Source organism: Protopterus annectens, chromosome 2.part1 (genome assembly GCF_019279795.1).
Source record: "Protopterus annectens isolate FY-2018-M chromosome 2.part1, PAN1.0, whole genome shotgun sequence".
Classification (NCBI taxonomy): Eukaryota; Metazoa; Chordata; order Ceratodontiformes; family Protopteridae; genus Protopterus; species Protopterus annectens.
The window spans coordinates 1,038,203,259-1,038,227,664 of record NC_056729.1 but is presented as its reverse complement, the minus strand read 5'-3'; the positions used below and the strand labels follow the sequence as shown (position 1 = coordinate 1,038,227,664).

The 24,406-nt window shown below is 41.0% G+C and overlaps 1 protein-coding gene across 2 annotated transcripts in view; it reads left to right on the top strand.

The window, feature by feature from the left end:
• SORBS2 (sorbin and SH3 domain containing 2) overlaps positions 1-24,406 on the top strand; it is a 3,647,154-nt gene that overhangs the window by 1,487,264 nt on the left and 2,135,484 nt on the right. For both annotated transcript variants that reach the window (XM_044062620.1, XM_044062621.1), the window contains one exon: positions 4,769-5,404. In XM_044062620.1, the coding sequence (XP_043918555.1) occupies positions 4,769-5,404 (636 nt within the window). The remainder of the gene's footprint in view (positions 1-4,768; positions 5,405-24,406) is intronic.

The window sequence follows — 24,406 nt, the reverse complement described above, 5'->3', positions numbered from 1 at the left end:
TCGTGTCTCTGCTTCATTTCCAATGTATTCTCGATTCTTCTAGTCAACTTTTTTGCTTTTTTCTTTCTGTTAAGTATTTTCCATTGAAATATTGGAAAAGGTTACACTGGCATAGTCTCTCTGTGGTCTTTATTATCAGAAGAACAAGAAGCAGAATTTCCTTCTGTTTCACAGCTCACATTTTGTTGGACAAACTTTTGCATTTCTTCCTTAGCGTGTACTTCATCAAAAAATTATTTTGTCCCTCCAGGGAAACATATTTTGAATATAGCAGGGTACAGTAGTTTGAATCTCACACTTGCTTCTTGACTTTCCCTGAATAATGGAATAAATTTACTCCTCTTCTGTCTGGTGTACAATGAGTAATCATTCTTCACAAATACTTTGCCGTCTCCCACTCTTAGTACTTTGTCCTTCTGCTACAGTTTTGTCAGAATCAACTTGTGCTGGTAAGATTGCATTTTTATTGTTAAAGGTCTAAGTTGCTTTCTCAAAGCCAGGTTTGGAGCATACACAAAGTTTGTCCTTTCAGTTAACAATTCCTGTTGTGGAATACCAGTCCAGTTGCTTATTTGTGCTTTCATAAAATTAATGCAGTCTGTTCCTTCCAGCTTCTCTGGTACATCAGAAAATCTCAGGTTTTCCCTACATGCTCTGTCCTTTAATTCTATTATTTTTTGAAACATCTCTTATAGTGCAATCTCATATTTAGCCAGCTTGTTCTTCATTTCAACCTTTGAGTTTTGCAATCGTATTACTTTATCTGAATATCTGTTTAAAGTTTATTTCATTTTTTTCCAAACTTTTATTGTTTGAGTTGATATATCCATCACTGTTTTGTTTATTTTAATCAGGTCTGTGTGCAGTTACCTTATACTTTCCTCTAGGTTACTAAAAGTCATGTATGGAGCTTGCACTGCTTTTTGTTGAACAGCTGCAGTACTTTTTCCAGTCAGTGTTTCTTTGTCATCTTTTGTAGATTATTTTCCTTCAGTTTCCTCCATATTTCCTTTTTTGCACCCAGGGAGTTCACTTCCTAGCCAGTTACTGAAATCAATGAAGAAATTTAGGTCCACTAGCTTTCTCTGCTAAGTTTCTGTTTTCACATTGGGAGAGCTGGAATTAAGCTGTTACTCAATGTGCAGCCATCTTGGAAGTCTTCTACATTATGTATTTTTATAAAACATTAGATATGTCTGGTCTCTGTCTAGACAGTGGAACAACCCCACCCACCTAATCTCTCTCTAAACTGTAAATTCTGAAAGGATCTATAGAAACTCAGGAGGCCAGTTTTTTCACTGTGTAATACCTATTGTTCTAGGTTACCTTTATTTAGGATATATATGATAGCTAATCATATCACTTGATCTGGAGTCCTTCTCCCAGTCTCAGGAGTTTATGGGGTAGGGGAAGAGCTTGAGCTTGCAAGGAGTGTTATTGCTAAATGAAAAGTACCAAAGTAAAATAGTCCATCAGTTTTCAGTGTTCAAACAGAAACATATAAATCTAACATTCTGGTAACTACCTAAGTTATATACATACGAAGGGACCCCCTTCCCCACTGTATGTACTCCCCCTTACATACCTCACCTCATCTCCTCTTACATCGATTATCTCTATCAGCTGAATTATTGTAATCTAGTGGCTTTTTGGCTATTGTAAAAAAAAAAGATAATTATGTAACCTTTTATATTTTGTGTCTTAATAATGTTAATTGAGTTCTGTTATTAATTTGTGGAGCTTTTCTCCCCGGGCCTCCACTGAAGATGGACAGGTATCCAGTCGGACTATCCCGGTTAGCAAATGTAAAATAAAAGTAAAAATAAAAAAAATATGCCATGAGAAGAACTACATCTTTGTCAGAAAAAAAAAGATCTTCTACATGTATAATAAAAAGGTTGCTATAGATGAAAGAAAGTCATGCCACAGATTTGAGCACAATACTGCTATCTGGATACCCGCGGTGGTGGTGCTGCGGTAGCGTTGTCACCTCACAGTAAGACGCTGTCCGGTTCGATTCTCAGCTAGAGCGTCTTCTGCGTGGAGACATGCGTGAATGGGCATACCTTCGTTGAAGGTTATGCATCAGGCTTGGCAAGCTGGTACATAAAAATCAACTACCAATCATTAGCAGACAGGAGTTCCGCTGTGGTGACCCCTAACCGGGAAAAGCCGAAAGACACAAACAAACTGCAACAGCTATCTGGGTCATAAATCAAGTTAGAAAGGATAGATATCCTTTACAGTGTTGTGCCTTGTGAGTGCATTCATTGGTGTGCACATTGCTGAATGCACCAAGGAGCAGGTCTCTTAAAAAAAAGTCAGCAGATAAACCCGATGACAGGAAGAGTTAAACTCGTTGAACTACACGCCATGAAAACTGTAGGTGGCTCCATGTAAAAAAGCATCTTTTTTGCAAGGTAAAACCCTCTGCAACACTTAGCTTCTTCCCCTTACACCCCCATACTTATATGTACTGACTTCACAGTTGATAGCTGTGTGGAAAAATAGACACAGCATGCAAGGATGAAAAAATAATTGCACAACTGTGATCTGGCAGTACAGTGCATAAATGTGGAAGAATTCAAGAACTACACATTTCAGAGGGTGGTGATTAGGGAAACTGCATTTTCAGGAGATACTGTTTGCTGAATGATTGAGCTCTACCAGGATCAGTGACCATGTCAGTCAGTGTGAATTTAAATGAAAAGTAAAGATAGATCAGGCAGGCAAACTCTGAGACAAAAACAAAATCAGAAACAGCTCAAGGAGAACATGATGGAATCAGTATCAAACTTTGATTAAAAATGTATACACAGCTATGACAAACTTTTACATAATGTGCTTCTTCAAGTTAATTCACCCGAAGAAGCACGTTGTGTGAAAGCTTTTTATTGTATATATATATATATATATATATATATATATATATATATATATATTTTTTTTTTTAATTAAAGTTTGTGAATTTAAATATTTAAGATATTCTTTATGTATGCTCATGGTCAATACCAAATTGATTATCTTCACTTTTCTTCCTTGTAAGGTAAAGAAAGGCACTGCTAATTTAGACTTATGCAGTCTGTACTATTCCACATAGTTAAAATATGTACAATTCCTACCATCTGCTTCTGTTCTTTAAAAAAAAAAAAATATATATATATATATATATATATATATATATATATATATAAATGAATTAAAATATATTTATATTTTATATATTTTATATTTTTGAGTATGAGATATTTTGGACAGCAACATCTTTTATCTTTTAAAAAGTGTGCACCATTGCTTCAGATACATCTTTTATCTGTTCTTTATATAAAAATGAGGTATAAGGTGATCATAGCATATTGCACAAATTTATGTGTGTGAGATAGAGAGAGAAATAGAGAATGTGTGTGTGTGTGTGTGTATGTGTGTGTGTGTGTGTGTGTGTGTATGTGTGTGTGTGTGTGTGTGTGTGTAGTGATGTTTCACATGTAAACACTGTGAGCTACTACAACACAATATATTCTAGCAATGGTATAATTAGAGGGAAATTACCAGAAAAATAATAGTGATGTGATTATAGACACTATATTTAACCTGTAAATAGCCATTGCAGATGACCAGTGATTATGAAGTTAAAGATCCTGTTGGTTGGGAAGTTACAGTCATGGTGAGAACAACAAGTCATCTTCCTGGATACTCAGTGTTTCCTAGTGCCACTTTTCCACAGTGCTAAGCCAATTCTCTCCTGAAGGACTTTAGCATAGTTTATGAGTTCAAGGCCCCGTTAGCGTGAAAAACATTTGACTTTTGTCCCTTATGCAGAACAGAACCTTCCAGTTGTAGCTGTGATTCTGCATAGGTCATACCATAAGTTTAGCTTCCCTTTCAGGTTTGTAGCACACTCATTTTCTTATAATCATACCTATGATTAAATCATGCATTTTTTGCCCAAGTTTCCTAATGCTGTATACTAAAGAAAAGAAAAAGGACATAAGGGAATTTGCATGTTTACATAAATCAAGTGTGAAGCTGTCATTGTGGTATTTTGTATAAGGAATCTTGCTGCTTATGAAACTGAGTGTTCTATCTGTTATTTACCTGTTTTATTCCATCTGCAACAGTTTAAAGGACATTTGAAACTAATGCCCCATACTATTAAATTTCTCTGCTTGTCAGCTTAAGGCCATGAAAACTGCTGCCTTCTGTTGATTGGAGTCTGTTTTGTTGCCTGTAATACCTAGTTTTAATATATATTTCTAACTGCTGCATTTTTACAATGAAATATATAAATAAGCTCTCCAGAACAGAGTAAATATGTCAGAACAGCTCATACTCACACTCATGCTTCTTCCTGAAACCTTTTGCTGCCTTGAACCTGTTTTGTCCTGTGTTGTCACATACATATTGTAATAAAGTGATGCTTGATGTTTACAATTCCACGTTTTTTTTTCTTTTGATATAAAATTATCAGATGTTATAAAAGGTACATTTATAAGATTGCAGTGACTGTGGTAAGAATTAACATTTCCATGAGATAATTCATCAATGGAAGGTTAGGAAAGAAGAATAAATTATCACAGAAAAATTTGGAAGACATTGTTTTCAAATAATGTTTGGAAAAGATTAGAAATGTTAACTTGAACCTTTAGATATTTATCTGTGCAAAACTGCAATGAGCATTTCCACTGAGTGAATATTATTGGCTGACATTTACATTTTCTTCTTTCTCCCTTGGTTATTTTCTGCTGTGTGGTTTCCTGTTTTAACAAAGGCCCCTCCTCCACCTACTAGAAATGAAAGTCTTCTCAGGACTCCTTTTAACCAACACAAAAAAATAGCTCTAAGCTCTACCCATAATCAAATTGCACATCAACCACTTGCAACATCACATTACAGAATAACTTCTGATATTAAGTGCATTACTAGTAGAGAGATCACTGGAAATGCATCATATTCTGACAAACCTAGCATGCTGCCCGGCTCTGCTCCACATTTCCCAGACTCCTCAACCTCCGTCACTAACACAAGCACATCATTAACTGAGACAGGCACTGCATTTCAAAGTAGTAGTGTACAAGCACAGAGTCGCAGAGTTTCTACTCTTAAGTTAACAACCTCTGAAAGACAAAATGCTAATACCCACAATGTAGAGCAAACATCTGTCAAAAGTGCAGGAATGAAATCCCCTAACAGTCCTGTTAGTTATGCTAATAATGCACCATCTGAAATACACACAGCTTCTCTTTCTATTCAGATTGCTCCAGTCACTGCTTGCAAAACAGCTTCAAAGTCTGGAGGTCAAGGAAATCAACTTGGGTCTTCTGTGGAAGCTGAAAAGACACCACCTAATGATTCAAGGCGGAGAACTACCCTTTCACCTTCTGAACAGTCCTCTAAGGATCATGTGGTATATAAATGTAGATGGTATTGACTGAAAAAAAGTGCTAGATAGCTTATTGTGACTTATCATTGTAGGTAATTATTGAGTGTCATTAACTTAACCTTGACAAAGCAGGGTGGATCACATGAATGGACCTTACTAAAGTATTATATTATTTTCAGACCTTAGCTAGGTAGTGTAAACAGTACATGCACTGTACAGTAAAAAAAAATGCTCTTCCTTTTGTGACCTGACATCACAAAATGTTTTGCTCTATATGAATTTAATGTTACAAAGAATATGGTACAAAAATGTAAACATCCATTATTCTGTTTTGTTGTTTGTGTGTGTATTGACAAGCACTGCTTTGCCACATGTTAAATCCTGCCCTTTCTCACTTGGCATCTATGTAATCCTCATTAGTGAGGTAATCTGATTGCCAAGCACTTTTGCATACATGACAGTATTAGAACTAATATGATTATTTCTAACACTGCACTGGTAGTATGGTGTAAAACATAAAGTAGCAAAGATGGATTGTTATAATTTTTTCTTGTAATGACAGCTGTATGCAGCTTCAGTAATGCAAGTTAACTCAAGCTGTGCAAGTTCCAGTAAAGCTGCTCTTTTTCATGCACCTCCACATAGTTTGTATAAGTCATGCATTTGTGGCACTCCGTGAGACATTTTTTTCAGAAGAGTTACCCGTTAAAAGTGTGTTTTATATCATTAATAATTGTGTACTGCTAAGAACTGCTTTACTCTCTCATTATCTAAGAAGGATTTGAACTTGAGCTCTGTAGTAGTATTTTGGTTGCACATTCCCTAGAATTTACCGATTTGCATCAACTAGTGGGTCAGTGATATGTACCAGCCACAGTATGGGTAGCCTGAAGACCTTGACAATGTGGGTGACATATGTGAAATACAGACTTTCAAGAAGAAATGGCAGACACTTTTACCATGTGACCATTATACATGCATGTATTTATTGATTTAGTTGTTTGTCTTTCGGCTTTTCCCGGTTAGGGGTCGCCACAGTGGAACTCCGGTCCGCTAATGACTGGCAGTGGATTTTTATGGTGCCGAGTTGCCAGCCCAACACCCAGTCCCATTATGTCTGTGGTCTATTTTCAAGGAGACACAAGGTTGCATGCAGTGATAATTTGGTTAAGGCAGTAGGAGAATTCACGTTTTTTTTTTTTTATATACAAGTTGTGACCATATCAAGCAGATGAGATGTTTGTTTAGTCTCTCGTCTGAAGAGTGGTAATTCAGTACTGCATCACTCCCTTTTTTATGCTGCACTACAACAGTTTAAATATTGGAGAAATTAAATCAAGTACATATTTTGGGATTAGAGCCCACAACGTTCTCATTTCTTGCCTTCACATGCATATATACTATTTGGTGAGCCACTAAGACTGTTGAACCCAAGGATTGTAGCATCAGTAGAGGCAGCCAGTTTGGAAGAGTACAGTGATATATCTGACATGCCCACACACATGTGCCATGTATATCTCATCAGGGAGAAATAAAGGAAAACTCAAGTAAGGCAGCATGATGCTGTCAGCTATTTTTGCTCACTCTGCCAGCAGTAAGCCCATAGCAGTCATTCATCTATCTGAATTAAGCAATGACATCACTACCCAAGAAGGCAGACATGGTGACTGTTGGGGTTAGTAGGGAGGCTGAGGACTGGTCATTGCGATATTAAAAATGGACAACATACATATGAAAATCCCATCCTAATAAGCACTTAGAAAGCAGTTATGTACAGGAATGTTGATCGTGAACATTTATGACGTATTGGTAAAACTGGAAAAGAATTAGGCCTTCAAGCTCCCCATAACAATTTGCAGAAACAATGCTCATGAATTTAAGCATCTTATTTGGCACAGTTTATTCATATAAAAACTGATAAGTATAATTTCAACTTTTTAATACTGACAGTAGAGTGTAAAATGTTATGCCTGAGACAGCACTTTGGAATTTCATTATTGACTTATGAGTATAGTTTTGACAATAGGGGAAGGACAGGGATTAATTGAAGAAAAGGCTGAAAATGCTCAGAAAAAGAAACTAGTTGTAGTTTTTAATATTAGTTTTAGTCCAGTACATATTTACATATGACACATGCAGATATTTCTTTTATTTATTAAAAGAGGAATATCTGTGATTGTTACTAATTATTGTACTTTCTCTTCTTTGTAACTATACTAGGCTTGAGTTGGACTGAGTGATGTTTAACGTGCCAAAGCTAAGGATTTCTGTACTGCTTTATGAGTAATTACTATTGGTTTGAAGATTATTTAGGTACAGTCTGAACAGATGTTTTTAATGGCTAACTTGATAAGGATATTTCATTAGTTGACACACAGTAGAATCGTAAACAAATTAAAAAAAAATCGCACCAGACCAGACTCTTCTAAACATAACAAATTGCTAACTGCACAGTTATCAAACACAATTACAGTAGATTCCATCAGATGCGTATAAACTTAAGCAAATTTATTTAAAAAACACATATTTAAATATTCATTGAAATGAAAAATAAAAAAAATGATGTTGCTGATAAGTGCACCAATCAAATTCCATATATTTAACATATTAGCTACACCAAGGGTACTAGGGAAAGGAATGAGTAGAGCTATAAGAACAGCTTTCACACAAAATGCATCATGTCCTGTCATTATTATAGCCCTGTTTTCATTCATTATTGCCAACACATTATCATAACAAAGCCAGTTTGTCAGACCTTCCTAACATTAACTGATACCTGTACCACCACTACTGCACATATATACCTTTCAGCATACCTTGTCATCCTAAGCATAGTCCTGACATGGCATTTTGGGAACACAGTAAGTGGTTCATGGCCTCAAAAAATCTGTATTGCCTGATCACCAAGAAGTCCCCTTCCAGGAAATACAACCTACAATTAGCTGCTGCAACTACTACTATGGGGATAGGTTATGTTTACTGGGGGAGTGAAAAGTATGCCCTCACAAATGGGGAAATGGGGAAGGGGTCCATTACATAAAGTGTTCAACAAAATACAGTTTAGCAAAACAACTTTGATAAATCCTGTTTTGATAATAATTTTTTTTTACAAAACTGTAGATGTGAAGGTGTTCTATCTCGCCGTTCATTCTTACAGATGGGTTCCGAACCAATCCTCGGCTCCAAGTCGCTCTACTACAAAGCTCAAGGTCTTCAGACAACTCGAGGCCAAGTCCCTATCCCATGATGCACCCAGAGTTACTTCAGATCTAGTTTGCCACTCCAATAGATCAGAGGTTCCTCGCATAGCTCGGGCCAGTACAAAACTTTTTTCTACAAATTTATCTGAATATCTTGTTATTTTTCTATTTTAGAGTTAGCTTAGCACTTATAGCTCTTATAGTTTTATTGTGTGTATTCCCTTTCCTTGGTGTGCCTTTTCTTGATAGATAATATTTCTCTTTGGCCTCGTTTTTTACTATAGTCCTTGTTATATTTACTGTAGTTTAATTAGTAGTTGTGTGCCTTTGAATAGTGACAGTTTGTCACAGCCTTTTGATATATATTTAGCTATATGGATATTAGAATGCTTAGATAAGTAGTTATAGTGTGTGTGTGCTTAATAGAATATTTAGCCCATAGTTTTTAAAGGGCTTGTTTGAAATAGTTTTTGGGTGTCTTGTTTATTACAGTACCCTTTCTTGAGACTGTATATTCCAGTATGGCTGACCAGGATAAGGATAAACATCCTAAATCAGGTTTTATGAAATGTCCAAAATGTGGACAGAAAATGTCTGTCACTGATAGCCATGTAAATTGTATATACTGTTTGAGAGCATTGGACCTTCAGGAAAGCTGCTCCATTTGTCATTCCTTCTCTTCTAGGGTTCATCAGGAGAGAAAGAGAAAGTTAATTGACAGAGGATTAGTCAAACCATCTTTTCAAGAAGCTTTGAGTGACCAGGACAGGTCTAGCAAATCCTCAAAGTCTTCTAAGGCTTCTACTTCTTCGGAAGTTAAAAAAACAAAGAAACCTTCAACGTCGGCTCCACAGCCCTCAAAGCCGAGCATGTTGTATTTTTGGAGCCGGTCCCCAGTCCTGGAACCGGTATCTGAGGTACTTAAATCGCCAGTCCTTCAATCAGTGCCCCCGTCCATCCATTCATCTCGGTCCTTGATTAGCCTTTCCGATTTGGATGTGGATCGTGTGGTGCAGAAGTTGCTACAGGCACCGGCGTTTGCAAAATTTTTATTGGCTCCGACCCAGTGGTTTCGGAACCAAAGACAGTATTACCATCTACTTCATTTCCTCCTCCGAGCCATGCTGGTTCTTCAGAGCCTGAGGAGTCGGACTTGCTGATTGTTGAGCCTTTGGAGCCGACGCCTGTCCCAGTGTCATCGGTTCCATTTACTCAGACTTCCTCGACTCTGGTTGAGGAGTCTAGGAGGTGACACTCTCTGGTCAGGGGAGGATAGTCAGACTGACATGTCGGTTCTGACTTTGCCTCTCGGGGCTTTGGCTCGGATGAGCTCGGCTCCTACCTCTGGTTCAGAGCCCACTGCCCCGGTGATGGGGGGATTGATGGTTTCCTCGGATCCAGTGGTCCCTTCTCATCGGAGCAGAGGTGCCTTCAAAGCCATGAGGAGAGTTATGTCTCCCAAGACAGCTACGTCTTCAGGTCTGAATACCTCCTGCCCAAAAGCACCTGTGTCCACTTCTGCTTCACAGATCCTTTCTAAGCATAGAGACCCAGAGCTTCAGGAAGTCCCATTGGGTGGCCCCTTCTCTTCCGAGACCTCACCAGAAGTTCCCACTGATGAGGTTCCCAGGAAGAGAATCTGTAGGAGGAAGCACTTAGACTCCCTGCAGGAGTCTCTCACATCCGATACCAACTTGGATGAATCCGAAGGGTCCCCCTCTGAGGATATCTCATTTGCTGAGATATTAGAAATCCTTAGACAGAGAGGTGACTGGCAGTCCACCAACCCTACTGAAGACTAGGCGGTTCTCCTTAAGGCTTTCGGGTCTCAACCCTCCACCTCTTGGGTGTCTCTGCCCTTCGATGAGCTCATGGAGCTGGTCTCACGAAGGGAGTATGAGTCTCCGGACACCATGGAGCCTGTCCCTAGGAGGCCTAATAAATTTATTTCTGCCCCCCAGGAAAAGTCTTTCCTTACCAAGAGAGTGCCAGTTGATGCCATGGTGGTGGCGGCAGCCACCAAAAAGGAAATTTTGGAAATGTCTTCCTCTATCCTTACTCCTAACAGAGATTCTAGGATCATGGATAGATACAGGAAGCACACATACATTTCAGCGACTTTTGCACTGCATTCACTGAACTGTCTCACCCATTTTACGAGATTGCAAAGAGATCTCCTAAAAGAGCTTGGAGATACTCCTCAGGGTACAGTAGCTGTAGGAGCTTCAGATAAAGTTGCCTCCAGCTTGCTACCCTCAATTCCATAGTGAACTCATCCATGCACCTCATTTCTTATGCAACTGCTAGAACGAGTAGGGCAGCAGGTACAGGAACTGCTCTTAGGAGACACTCCTGGATGCGCTTGTGTTCCTTCACGGTGCCCTTTAAGTCATCCTTTGACAACACCTCTTTTGATGGCTCGTCCCTTTTCAGGCCCAAAGTCAAGGAAACTTTAACCAGGTGTGAACAGGAAGGAAAGATTCTGTCTGCCATCAGAGTCTGTTTTCCACTCCTACCAGACCCTACCCCAAGGGTCCAAGGGGAGGAAAGATGTGGTTCCGAAAAGCCCAAGGAGCCTTTTAGGACACACATGGTGAACCCCCCTCCAGGGGCAGAGGAGGGGGCAATAATGGAAGACGCTGCCCTCGCGGGGGGTCCACAACACCAGGGCAACAGAGATCAGTTCTTTGGAAAGCCCTACAAACACTCCTGAAAGAATACCCGACTGTCCTACTCTGGAGGCAGTCGGGGGTTGCTTATCTTTGTATCCAGATGCCTGGCTCAAAATAAATGACAACTGGGCACAAAGTATCATTTCCAGAGGATATTTCATTCCTTTCGCCACACCCCCTCCATTAACAACAAAAATCCCGGACGTTCCACCCAGTTACAGGGAACAGTTAACAGTAGAGGTCCAAACTTTGCTAAGAAAAACAGTCATCCAACCAATCCCAGCAGACCAGATAGGATCCGGAACATACTCAAGATTCTTTTTAGTTCCAAAAAAGACAGGGGACTGGAGACCTATTTTGGACCTCAGCAGACTAAACAGATCTGTCAAGAAAGAGAGGTTACAGATGGTCATGCTTCAGCCGATACTTCCCTTTTTAGGGGAAAGACAATTGGATGTGCTCGCTAGATCTCCAGGATGTGTACTACCACATAAAAGTGGCCAGACCATCCAGGGATCATCTGCGCTTCTGGCTGGGAGCCAATCATTACCAGTTTCGAGCCCTGCCCTTTGGTTTCACTACAGCCCCCAGAGTGTTCACCAAATGTATGGCAATGGTCATGGCTCACCTGAGATGTTTAGGATTCCAGGTATTTCCATACCTAGACGATTGCTCCTCACTGCCACCACCAGGCATCATCTCATGCAAGCCAGGGATACCACTCTTTCTCTCTGCAGTCATCTGGGCATTACAGTAAACTCAGAAAAATCTGCCTTGTCGTCATCGCAACGTACAGTTTTTATCAGAGAAGAATTGGACACCACCACCACCACCACTTTGAGACTTCCAGTAGAAAGAGTCTTACTACTACATCACTAGGTCCACAATATCATATCCAAAGACAAGGCTTCAACATCAGAAGTACTAAAATTGTTAGGCATGATGGCAGCTGCAATATTAGCCATACCATTGGGTCACATGCACATGCGGATTCTGCAATGGCTGTTATTCACTCAATGGTCTTACCAAGAGCTCCCAATGTCTCATCTAATAATGATCACAAACGCATGCAAAAAGGATCTTCAGTGGTGGTTGACCTCTCTTCAAGTTACGATAGGTCGTCCTTTTGTTCTACCCCCACCAGTGACCACAGTGACCATGGACGCTTCCCTGATATGGTGGAGGGGGCATTTTCAGGGAAGGACAGCCCAAGGCACATGGACTGAACAGGAGACAAATCTGCATATCAATGTCCTGGAGATGAGAGCAGTACTTTTAGTGTTGCAGTACTTCCAGGATTCTCTTCCTCTGGGAACAATTGCGATTCAGACAGACAACATGTCAGTGATCTGGTACTTGAACAAACAAGGAGCAACCAGGTCCTACCCCTTTGCCATGCGGCCCTAAGAGTATGGCAGTGGGCTACATCTACCCAGCGCTTTCTGTTAGCAGTGCACATCCCAGTGAAATCCAACATGATAGCAGACAAGCTGAGCAAAGCAATTTTGTTGCCTCACGAGTGGTCCCTCAAGAAAGAAATAGCGGAGAGAATTTTCCACAGGTGGGGCCAGCCTTGCTGCGACCTTTTTGCCAACCACATGAGCATGAAACGCAGAAGCTACTTTGCCCTGATTCCCCCTCTGGGAGAAGCCCCAAGGGACGCACTCGTACACGATTGGCCTCCGGGTCTCCTCTGCGTATTCCCACCAATTCCTTTGATACCCAAAGTATTACAGAAAGCAAAAGCCCTGGGAAGGACCATCATTCTAATAGCCCCTCATTGACCTTGTCAGATTTGGTTCTCCTTCCTTCGACTTCATCAGTTGGAAGACCCTTGGATTCTGGACCCAATTCCAGATCTTCTAACGCACTTGTCGGGGGAACTTCATCCCTCTCTTCAGTCCCTGAAGCTGACAACTTGGCTGCTCCAATTCCCAACATAGCCAGGTTCCATAACCTTTCAAATGAAACACAGCAGATTCTGATATCTTCTCATAAATCCTCTACTAGGAAGCTATAGCTTAGCAAATGGAAAAGATTTTATATATGGGCTTGTCAAAAATAACATTGATCCCTACCAAGCCCCCCTATTGCCTCCATATTAGAATTCCTGACTATGCTTTTCAATAAAGGAGCTGCAGCAGCAACAGTTCTGGTTCATTTTGCTGCTATCTCTAATTTTCACCTTGGATTTGAAGGATTGAACATAATGTCACACAAACTATCCAAAGCCTTTCTCAAAGGGACATTTCATCTCAGACCACCTGTGAAATCCCCTTATACCACATGGAATCTAAATTTTATGCTTTCACGCACTATTTTCCCTCCTTTCGAACCAGCTTCCTCATGCGATCTTTTTAGTAGCCATCACTTCTGCCCGCAGAGTGTCAGAGCTTTAAACCTTGTCCATATAGCCTCCTTATTTGATTTTCCATGCTGACAGAGTCTTATTTCAAACTAATCCCTCATTTTTGCCCAAAGTTTGTACTGAAACTAACCTTAACCAGATTATAGATTTGCCAATGTTCTTCTCCAAACACACCAACAACTTAGAGTATATGCTGCGCAAGCTTGATGTTCATAGACAGCTCAGATTTTACTTGGATAGAACAAAAGAGTTCAGGAAATCAGAACAGCTTTTCGTTTCCTTTTCAGATTCCAGAAAAGGTATGCCAGTGGCAAAAGCAACTCTAAGTGGTTATCCAATTGTATCACATTTGTTTATTCAGCTGATAATATGCCCTTACATAACAAAATTAAGGCATTCTACCAGAGCAGTGTCTACATTCTTTGCCTTTTCTGCTAGACTTCCTATAGACAACATTTGTGCAGCAGCCACTTAGTCAAGACCTCATACGTTTATCACTCATTACAAAGTTGACAGGGCCTCCAGGGACAGGGCCTCTTTTAGATCCATAGGATCATAGGTTCATAGGTAGGTACTAGGCTATCTGCCCGAAGGCATTTATAAGCCTAGCCGGAATGTGTTGGCTTTCACCGGCCCCTTAGATTAGTTCCCTGTGCCTCTGTTCAGCAGAGCCATTGAAGTGATCCCTGGGGTAAACTTTCTGTTTCCCATCCACTTTTGGGTCTACTGTCCTGAAAAACATACTCCTGTGAGCCACCTGAGAAAGATGGTGCTTGGGACGCTACCCATCTGTAAGAATGAACGGCGAGATAGAACAACTTCAGATAAAGAAGTTATGTACTTGCCATAAAGTTCCATGTGTGTTGTTCATCTCGCCTTCATTCTTACTTCCCAGCCTCCTACCCCCTCCAGGGTTTTTTGAGGACTGAGATACTAGATTCTTATGGCTTTCTCTTAAAAAGTGATAGAATGACACATGGTATTATTATACACAGCAAACAAGATTTGAGGTAACTCTAGGTGCATCATGGGATAAGGACTTGGCCTCGAGCTGTCTGAAAACATCAAGCTTTGTAGTTGGCCGACTCGGAGCTGAGGATCGGCTCCGAACCCATCTGTAAGATTGAAGGCAAGATGAACAACTCACATGGAATGTTATGGTAAGTACATAACTTCTTTTTCAGCCATTACTGGAGATCTTCCAATATTATATTCCTTGACATTATTCGGACACCATTTAAGACGTCATCAGTGCATGTACATGTACATACACACACACACACACACACACACACACACACACACACACACACACACATGAACTGTGACTTGTGAGAATCTCATTTTCAACAAACTGTGATTCAACCCTTTTTTGAACAAATTTAGTTCAACTAAATGTGCATTGATGAACTGCCCTGCTCTCAAAAATTCTACAAAGTATGCACAGTGAAGTTACTTGTTAAGCATTTGTTTTCACATTTGTTAATCTTTTTTCATCCTTAGCCTGAAAAGCAAAAAGTGACTACTGATAGTATCACAAGAAATGCTTCATTGTTTCCCCGGCAAACATCACTTGCTGTTTCTTCTTATCTGGTACCTGCTTGCAGTACCTCTTTCTCACCTGCCAGTGGTACAAGTGCAAAATTACAAAATGTTCCTGCCTTTGAAGATTTCTTTACTTCACATCTTCCAAAACCTTTGCTTACTGCTTCAGCTTCCACTGCTACCTCTGCATCACAGCCTGACAACCCATTTCACCAGATAGAGATTACTTCCTATGCTTTTGGCTCAATCAGGAGTGAGTATCCCTCTCGCACAGTCAGTGAGTCCTCCACAGCAATTCTAGAAGAGCTACAAAGTTGTGGCTGTGATACCAGTGACCACTCTGAAACTCCGTCCCCCATTCTAAGTCAACCATTTGCTGTGGTTGGTGATGGCAGTATACCCACCGCTGTTAGCAGTGAGCATGTAATTATCCTTCATATTTTTATTCCAATTTAACTAAAGAGGTTACAGTGAGATGTGACTAACCTGCACATATTGCTGTATTTTCCTGTTGGCATGATGCTGTTGCTTTGCAGATTTATTTTTATTACTGCTGAACCAAGTACTACTAAATTGTTACTATAACAGCTGGTTTTTTTTTCCCCCAGTTAGGTAGCTACTCGTAGTGTTTCACAGTACTCTGTCATATATTAAAAAAACACTGCATGGATTCTTGACATGTATATATATATATACATATGTATATATATATATATATATATATATATATATATATATATATATATATATATATATATATATATTTCTCTTTCACAAAAAAAAAAAATGCAAGTTAAAAGACTTATGTCCTATTATGTCCAAAATGAATGGTCATTTTTAGAGTGAGGTGGTAAATTATGCAATGTTGAGTGAGCACTCAGATCTGCTCTGAGTTACAGCACAAAGGCACGAAAATTACAGAACCAACTGATATTGCCAACATCCTGGCAGATCGGTTCAGTGCTAACTTTACCCCCCTCTCACCCCCTAAAGGGCCCATATCTATACAGGAAGAATGCAGAGTCCCTGTAATCGCAACTATGCAGGTAAAGCCAAAAACACAGCATCCATGGGACCGGACAACATCCCAGGCTGCGTTTTACATGAACTTCAGAACGAACTGGCTCCCCACTTAAGCACCATGTTCAATAATAGCCTTGCATCAGGCTTTGTGCCCACTGAATGGTGCACAGCAACAGTTATCCCACTCCACAAAGGGGGAGCCACCACTGATCCAGGGAACTATCGATCTATTAGCCTGATGAGCCTGGTCTGCAATGCCATGGAATGTATCATCATGGAACTCATAAACAAAGACATTGGTAACCTCCAAACTCTGGATCCCACCCAGTTCAGGTTTGTGAAAGGCATATCATGCCTCCTGAAACTGATTGACTTCTTTGAGGCAGTCACCAAAGCCGTGGATGAGGGTAAGGTGGTTCACACAGCCTATCTTGACCTCGCCAAGGCTTTCAACACCATCCCCCATTCTGGAATTATAGATAAACTCACTAAACTAGGTATAAATCCTTACATCACAAGATGGGTTGCAACTGGCTCACTGACAGAACCCACACTGTAAAAGTTGCAGACTCCAAATCTGACCTCAGAGCAGTGACAAGTGGAGTACCACAGGGTTCCGTCCTGGGACCTCTCCTGTTTGGTATCTACTTCACTGAAGTACAGGCTAACACAGAAGGCCTCAGGCTAATGAAGTTTGCAGATGACTGCAAACTAGGAGCCATAGTCAAGTCCCCAAATGATGTGGACATCCTACAGAAGGGCCTTACTGAGACAGATGCCTGGTGTCAGAGCCATGGCCTCAAGCTCAATGTCAAAAGGTGCAGTGTCATCCCCTTTGGTAAAAACTCTGTACCCATGAACTACAACATAAGCAGCAATCTACTTAACACCGAATGCGTGATAAGAGACCTTGGGACCCTGGTGGACAGTAGTCTCTGCTTTGATAGTCACATCGCCACAGTAGTCAGGAAATTCTTCTACGTGGCACACCTCATCATAAAAGGGTTCTCATCCAGGAAAAAAGAGGTCATTGTTCCCCTCTACTCATCACTCATTAGACCCATTATAGAGTACAACGCCCCTTTTGGAATGTACCTCACAAGACATCTGCAGCAGCTGGAAAGGCCACAGAAGTACCTCACAAAGAGGATTACTGGCCTCAAACAAATTCCCTACACTGACCGCCTCAAAAAACTCCAGCTTTACTCCGTAGCATATCGCCTACTCCGAGGTGATCTCTGCCTAACATATAAAGCTATGTCAAACCCAGAGCTGTTGGACATGCTACACCTAAAGAAATCCCAATCCCTCTGAGCTACACGCTCTAGGGACCTAAACTTTGTCACCACAATAAACAGGACACACTGGAGGGATAGATTCCTGTCCCAGGGACTTCCTATACTCTGGAACAAGCTACCCATCTATGTCAAGCAAAGTTCTTCATTAGCACTCTTCAAGAAAAATCTTGATGAGTGGATGGGAAATAGGAAATACACCCCGGGGATCACTTCTGTGTCTCTGCTCGACAGTGGCACAAGAAAATAACTTTCTTGGGTGGCGTAAGCTATGGAACCTTGCTGGCTAGGCTTACATAGGCCCTTGGGCTGATAGCCTAGTACCTACCTATGAACTATTAATTTGGTAGGATCCTTAAGTTTTGAATATGTCTTAGATACTTAATGCATAAAAGCTAAAAGGGAAAAAAATGAAGGTTTTAGCCATGAAAAGTAGTTATTTGAAGTCAATCTATTCATGCAGGACTGTATTCTAGTTGTCTCACTTTGTTTGAGATGAGTTGAGAAACAAGATACACTATTTTAAGTGTAGCCTCATACGTTTTCTCTATTTAGCTGTTAAATATATCCATTTCATTGTACAAACCTTTTCTGTATAAGAATAATTTTCAGTTCCTGCCCTCCCACTGTTTCTGCCAGTAGGCAGGCAGGTTTAAAAGCTACAGTCCATAAACTTTAGCAGACAAAAGATGTGAAGAATAGAGCTGAGAGAGAAAGGGAGAGAGAAAGAGAAGGAAGACTAGTGTAAGGTTGCAGTGGGCAGAGGTGTAGGCAAGTAAATCTAGTGTTCCATGCCCAATATACTATAGTAAGGATAAATGACATCCAGCAGAGAGAGTCTCATATCCATATCCACAGCAAATGAAAAAGGCAAGGCAAATATGTCCTTTCCCTTTGTAACCCGAGGAAGAAACTACAGCTCTCACAAATATGCTCTGACAGGGACACAACAGGATTTTTTCAGTAAGGAGCCCTATAAACCATTTGTTATGTGGCATACACGATCCAGCAGCAGGTCTAACTTACTGATCTGATGTTGTCATTTTCATTCCTTCTTCAATGATTGGGTGCAGATCCGACCCTCAGATCCAACTCGGATGTTTTTTACAGCTCATGGAACACTGAAAGCTCTCGAGCTCTTCTCCTACCGATAATGCATCAGTCTCCTACCATACCTCAGATCTCGTTTGCAGCCTTTCATGTATGGACATAGTCACAGTTCACCCTAAAATTTTAATGGTATTCATGAGTGGAAAACAGATTTAATTAATTTTTTCTTTTCTCCTTTATATAATAGCCTGTCTAACCTTTCAGACACTCCTTAGTGTAATTTAATTGCCACTGTTGTCATTTTTTCTTGCTTTCTTTCCTCATACCTTAGCAGCAGGCTCAGTTACCATCTCTGGTAACTTTTTTCTTCCCTTAATATTTTCCTTAAAAAAAAATCTTTCTTTTTCCCTTTTCTCTTATAAGTGTATTTTTGTACACAAATGGCTGAAAGTCCAACAGGTTTTAAAAAATGCAAGCCTTGTGGCCACAAGATACCTTTATCAGATGCAAATGACTCGTGACATGACATGATCATTTAAATGTGTCCTGTGATATTTGTAAGGCTTTTAATCCATGAGCCTTGGTGGATAGAAAAAAAGTAAGCTGATTTTGATGGGTTTGCTCCCTTCTCCTTTTTCTTCTCAAACAGTACCTGGAGTTCAGCCCCAAGAAAACAGACAAGAAAGACTCTAAGAGTCATTCTTCAAACCCTTCTGGATCTTCTACTCCAAGCTCGGCTACTGCTGCAGAACCTCCTCTAAAACTACCTAATTTATCGGATCTAACTTTGTGGGATCTGAAGGCAAAACACTCAGATTCTACAGCTTCCAAAGCCAAATACATATCATCGGATCTGGCCCACTCGGATCCGAAGTGTCTTCCTCGGAACCTTTATGAGTCATCATTTGATCCCATTCAATTCCGTCTCCCATTCTTGTTCCTGGAGAGATGCAACCACTCTGGGACCTCATCTGTTGCATCATCTTCTCAGTCTTCCAGAGGTTTGGCCAAAGCAGATGTGGATAGGATGATGAGGAAATTTCTCTTGATGCAAATACAAATAGGGGGTTCTCCTGGCTTCAACCGCATTGGGTCCAGAGACCTTCATAAGTACTACTCCACCAATAGTGTCTCCTTCTCTGATTCGACCTTTGGTTTTGGAGCATTTGGAACTGAGAATACCAGATCTGTCCTTATTGGATCCAAAGTTCGTTGTTTCTTCATCGAAGCTAGATGTCCAGCCATCTCTGCACCTTGAACCCTCAGCCCTTGACAGCACGGCTCTGACCCCTACTTTAGGCAGTTTGCCTTTGGGTCAGAGGGAGTTGGCAGTTTGGAAGCATGTTTTTTTCAGAGCTGTTGGTTCTTCTGGGTGTTCTGCCTTCGAAGTGGTGGAGAAACATTTCTGTACTTCTAGAGAAAGGATGCATCTACCTTAGAGAAAGTATGCATCTGCCATCCTTAGTTTCCACTTTCTAAACCCACTTATCTTTATGTCAAGAGCCTCAACATCCTACTCCATAAGGATAGCCACTTCAAAGTCTTCAGGATACCCGTCAGGCTATATTGATTTCCTCAGTTACTTCTGTGGAACATCCCACAGAAGTCCATAGGAAGAGGAAGTACAAGAAGAGGCATTTAGGCTCCCCTCAGGAATCTGTCATGGAAGATACTAATTTTGATGAGGGGAAAAGGTCCCAAAGATCACCACCTGATGATGTTTCCTTTGTAGGTATCCTAGAGATCCTAAAACAGAGAGATGGTTGGTCTGCCAGCAACCCTTCCCAAGAGAAATCAGTATTCCTGGAAGCCTTTAAGTCTGGCCTGTCTACCTGCTGGGTGACTCTGCCTGCTGACAAACTCATTGATTTGATCTTGTGGCAGGCATGGAAGGAACCTGACTCCATTGAGCTGATCCCCAAAAGACTAGACAGGATTCTGGCACTGCCTAAGGATAGGGAGTTTTGGATTAAGGGAGTATCTGTGGATGTTGTGGTCATAGTGGCAGCCACAAAGAAGAAACTTGCAGAACAAAGTTCTTCTGTTCATCCTCCTAATGAGTGTAGGGCAATAGACGGATTTGAGAGCAAGTCTATGCTTCAGCAACCTTTACACTTCAGTCACTGAACTATTTGGCACTTTACCAGACTTCAGAAGGATTTGATTAAAGAACTCACCAAATCCCTCTCAGGGACTGTTACTTCTGAGGCAAAAAGTTCTATTGCCTCACAGTTGGCTACCCTACAGACCATTTTAAATTCATCCATGAGGCTCATTTCACATGCAGCTTAAGATACCTCAAAGGCAGTGGTTTCAGGCATTTCCATTAGGAGACATGTCTGGGTGTGCCTGTGTGATTTTTGTGGAGCCTTACTTCCTTTGTTAATGCTCCTTTTGACAGAAATTTACTATTTGTCACTAAGGTTAAAGACACACTATCCAGGTATAAGCAGGAAGGTAAAACCATGTCTGCTGTGGGGTAGCATTTTTTGACCCCTCAAAGGACTTTACCAGTAATCAACAAGGTGTTCAAAAAATGTGTTTCAAAAAGTCCCAGGGCCCCTTCCAAGATCCACATGGAGATAGTTCCCCCAAAGGCAAAGGGAGAAAATCTAATGGAAGCTGCTGCCCATGCAGCAGAGGTGGCCTGCAGAACCAAGGGTCTACAGATACCTTCTCTGACAGATCCTACTAGCGCTCCTGAAAGGAGGCCCAATAATCCACCTCTGGAGACAGTCGGAGGTCATTTGTTCCTACAACAGAGAGCCTGGCTACAGATTACAAAAGATTCATGGCTGCAGAGGATTATTTTCAGAGGTTATTTAATCCCCCCCCCCACTGTATGGCAAACAAAATTCACAGTGTTACACCCAGTCAGAAGAAAGCATCTGCACTAGGAATAAAAAAGCTGCTAGAAAAAAAGAGTCATCCAAGAGGTCTCCTCAGACCAGAAAGAGTCCGGAACTTACTCAAGATTCTTTTTAGTGCCAAAAAAAACAGGGGACTGGGATCAGTTTTGGATCTCAGCAATTTGAACAAGTCAGTTCAATGCTTTTTCTGCACCAGGACGATTGGATCTGCTCGATAGATATTCAGGAGCACTGGTAACAGACAGTCAATAAGATACTTACGCTTCCAGCCGGGAACCAGTCATTACCAGTTCAGAGCTCTTGCTTTAGTCTCACCACTACCTTCAGGGTATACACCAAATGCATGGAAGTGGTAGCAACTCACTTCAGACTGCAAGGATTCTGAGTGTTTATTTGTTTGGACGAGTGGCTCACAACCACTCTGACCAGGCATCAGTTCATAGGTTCATAGGTAGGTACTAGGCTATTGGCCTTAGGGCCTATATAAGCCTAGCCAAATGGTACCCTGGCTTTTGCCACCTAAGAATATTATTTTCCTGTACCCCTGTCAAGCAGAGCCACAGAAGTGATCCCCGGGGTGAATTTCCTATCTCCCATCCAATCATCAAGATTTTTCTTGAAGAGTGCTAATGAGGAGCTTTGTTTGATATGGATAGGTAGTTTGTTCCAAAATATGGGAAGTCTCTGGGACAGGAATCTATCCCTCCAGCATGTTCTGTTTGTTGTGGTGACAAAGTTTAGGTCCCTAAAGCGTGTATCTCAGAGGGATTGGGATTTCTTTAAGTGGAGCATGTCCAACAGCTCTGAGTTTGACATAGCTTTGTATGTTAGGCAGAGAACCCCTCTATGTAGGCGATATGCGACAGAGTAAAGCTGGAGTTTTTTGAGACAGTCTGTGTAGGGTATGTGTTTGAGGCCGGTAATCCTCTTTGTGAGGTATTTCTGCGGCCTTTCCAGTTGTTGTAGATGTCTTGTGAGGTACATACCAAAAGGGGTGTTGTACTCTATAATGGGTCTAATGAGTGATGAGTAGAGTGGAACAATGACCTCTTTTTTCCTGGATGAGAAACCTTTTGTGATGAGGTGTGCCAAGTAGAAGGATTTCCTGACCACTGTGGTGATGTGATTATCAAAGGAGAGACTACTGTCCACCTGTGTCCCAAGGTCTCTTATGACACTTTGTGGTAGTTCATGGGTACAGAATTTTTACCAAAAGGGATGACAATGCACATTTTGGCATTGAGCTTGAGGCCATGGCTTTGACACCAGGCATTTGTCTCAGTGAGGCCCTTTTGTAGGATTATGTAGCATGGGATTATGTACTCCAGCTATGCTCTCAGTTAGGAATTACTATCAATCACAACAAATCTCAACTAACGCTAACTCAGGTAATGCAATTCGTAGGGGCTTTGTTCAACACGTCTTCCTTGACAGCCTGTCTTCCTCTGCCAAGGGTTCAAATGATACGATTCCAAGTCAAAAAGATAATTCAAAATTCTTCTCTCTCAGTTCAAAAGATCCTTCAAGCACTGGGGTCAGTGTCTGCTGTGATAGATCTGGTTTCATTAGCAAGATTTCACATGTGAATCCTTCAGTGGACACTAGCAACTCTGTGGTCTATTCTCTATCTGTCTTTATCTACCCAGATCAAAATAACTCAGGCATGCAAAAATTACCTTTTTGGTAGATTTACTCTGATCAAGTTTCTCAAGGTCGCCCCTTCACTCTTCCTCAGCCCAAAGCCATAGTGACCATGGATGCTTCCCAAATTGGGTGTGTGGAGGGAGTCACTTCTTGGAAAAGACAGTCCAAGGCACATGGTTTCCCTAAGAAGCCAATACACATAGCAGTGTCCTAGAAACAAGAGCTGTTCTCCTAGCATTGCAGCCCTTCTAAGACATTCTCCCGTCTAGTACCATTGTGATTCAGACAAACAATATGTCAGTGATCTGGTACATCAACAAGCAAGGAGAAACCAAATCTTACCCACTTTGCCAAGAAGCATTGAGAGTGTGGCAAAGGGCGATCTTATCCAATCAATTTCTGACAGCAATGCACATTCCTGGAAATTCAGTGTGATAGCAGAAAGGCTGAGGAGGTCCATTCTAATGCCTCACATGTAGTCTTTCAACATGAAAGTGGCAGAAAAGATTTTCTGTTGATGGGGCCAACCTTGCTGCAATCTTTTTGCATCTCCCCTCAACAAGAAGTGCAACAGGTTCTGCTTTTCTCAACGATTGGACCCACTGGTCTCCTCTACACCTATCCCCCCAGTACCTGTAAACCCCAAATTTCTTCAGAAAGCATCACAGTTGAAAAGCACAGTCATCCTCATTGCCCCTTATTGGCCTCATCAGATTTGGTTTCCCTTTCTTTGGCCTCATCTCTTTTGCCAACCTTGGACTCTGGATCCAACTCCGCACCACCTGTCTTGCCCAACAGACTTGGTACACCTGGATATTCTAGGCCTAAAGTTGACCACATGGTTTTTCCATTTCTGCTGAAAGCAAGACAGCCCAGGCTCTCCTCACCTGTCCATCACATTCTCTTATCATCCAACAAAGCTTCCACAAGGAACCTTTACAGAAGCAAATGGAAAAGGTTTGCTTTTTGGACACAGCAAAAAGATATTGACCATTTTTCCACACCAATTCCAAAAGTTATGGAGTTCTTAGCTACAATTTTTAAAGAGGGAGCTAGTTCCTTGACTGTTAAGGTACAACTAGCTGCCATTTCTAATTTTCACATAGGAATCAATAATTCATATTTAGCCTTTTCCAAACTTTGTAAGGCTTTTGTAAGGGATACTTTTCTTCTCAGACCTCCTTTTAAAGCTCCCACTCCCCCATGGGATTTGAGTTTAGTGTTACAATCCTTGACCCAGTCTCCCTTTGAACTATCAGAAAAGTGTGAACTAAATGTTTTAACCTGAAAAGTTGCCTTTTTAGTGGTCATTACGTCTGCTAAAAGAGTCCCAGAACTTCAAGCCCTATCTTCTAAACT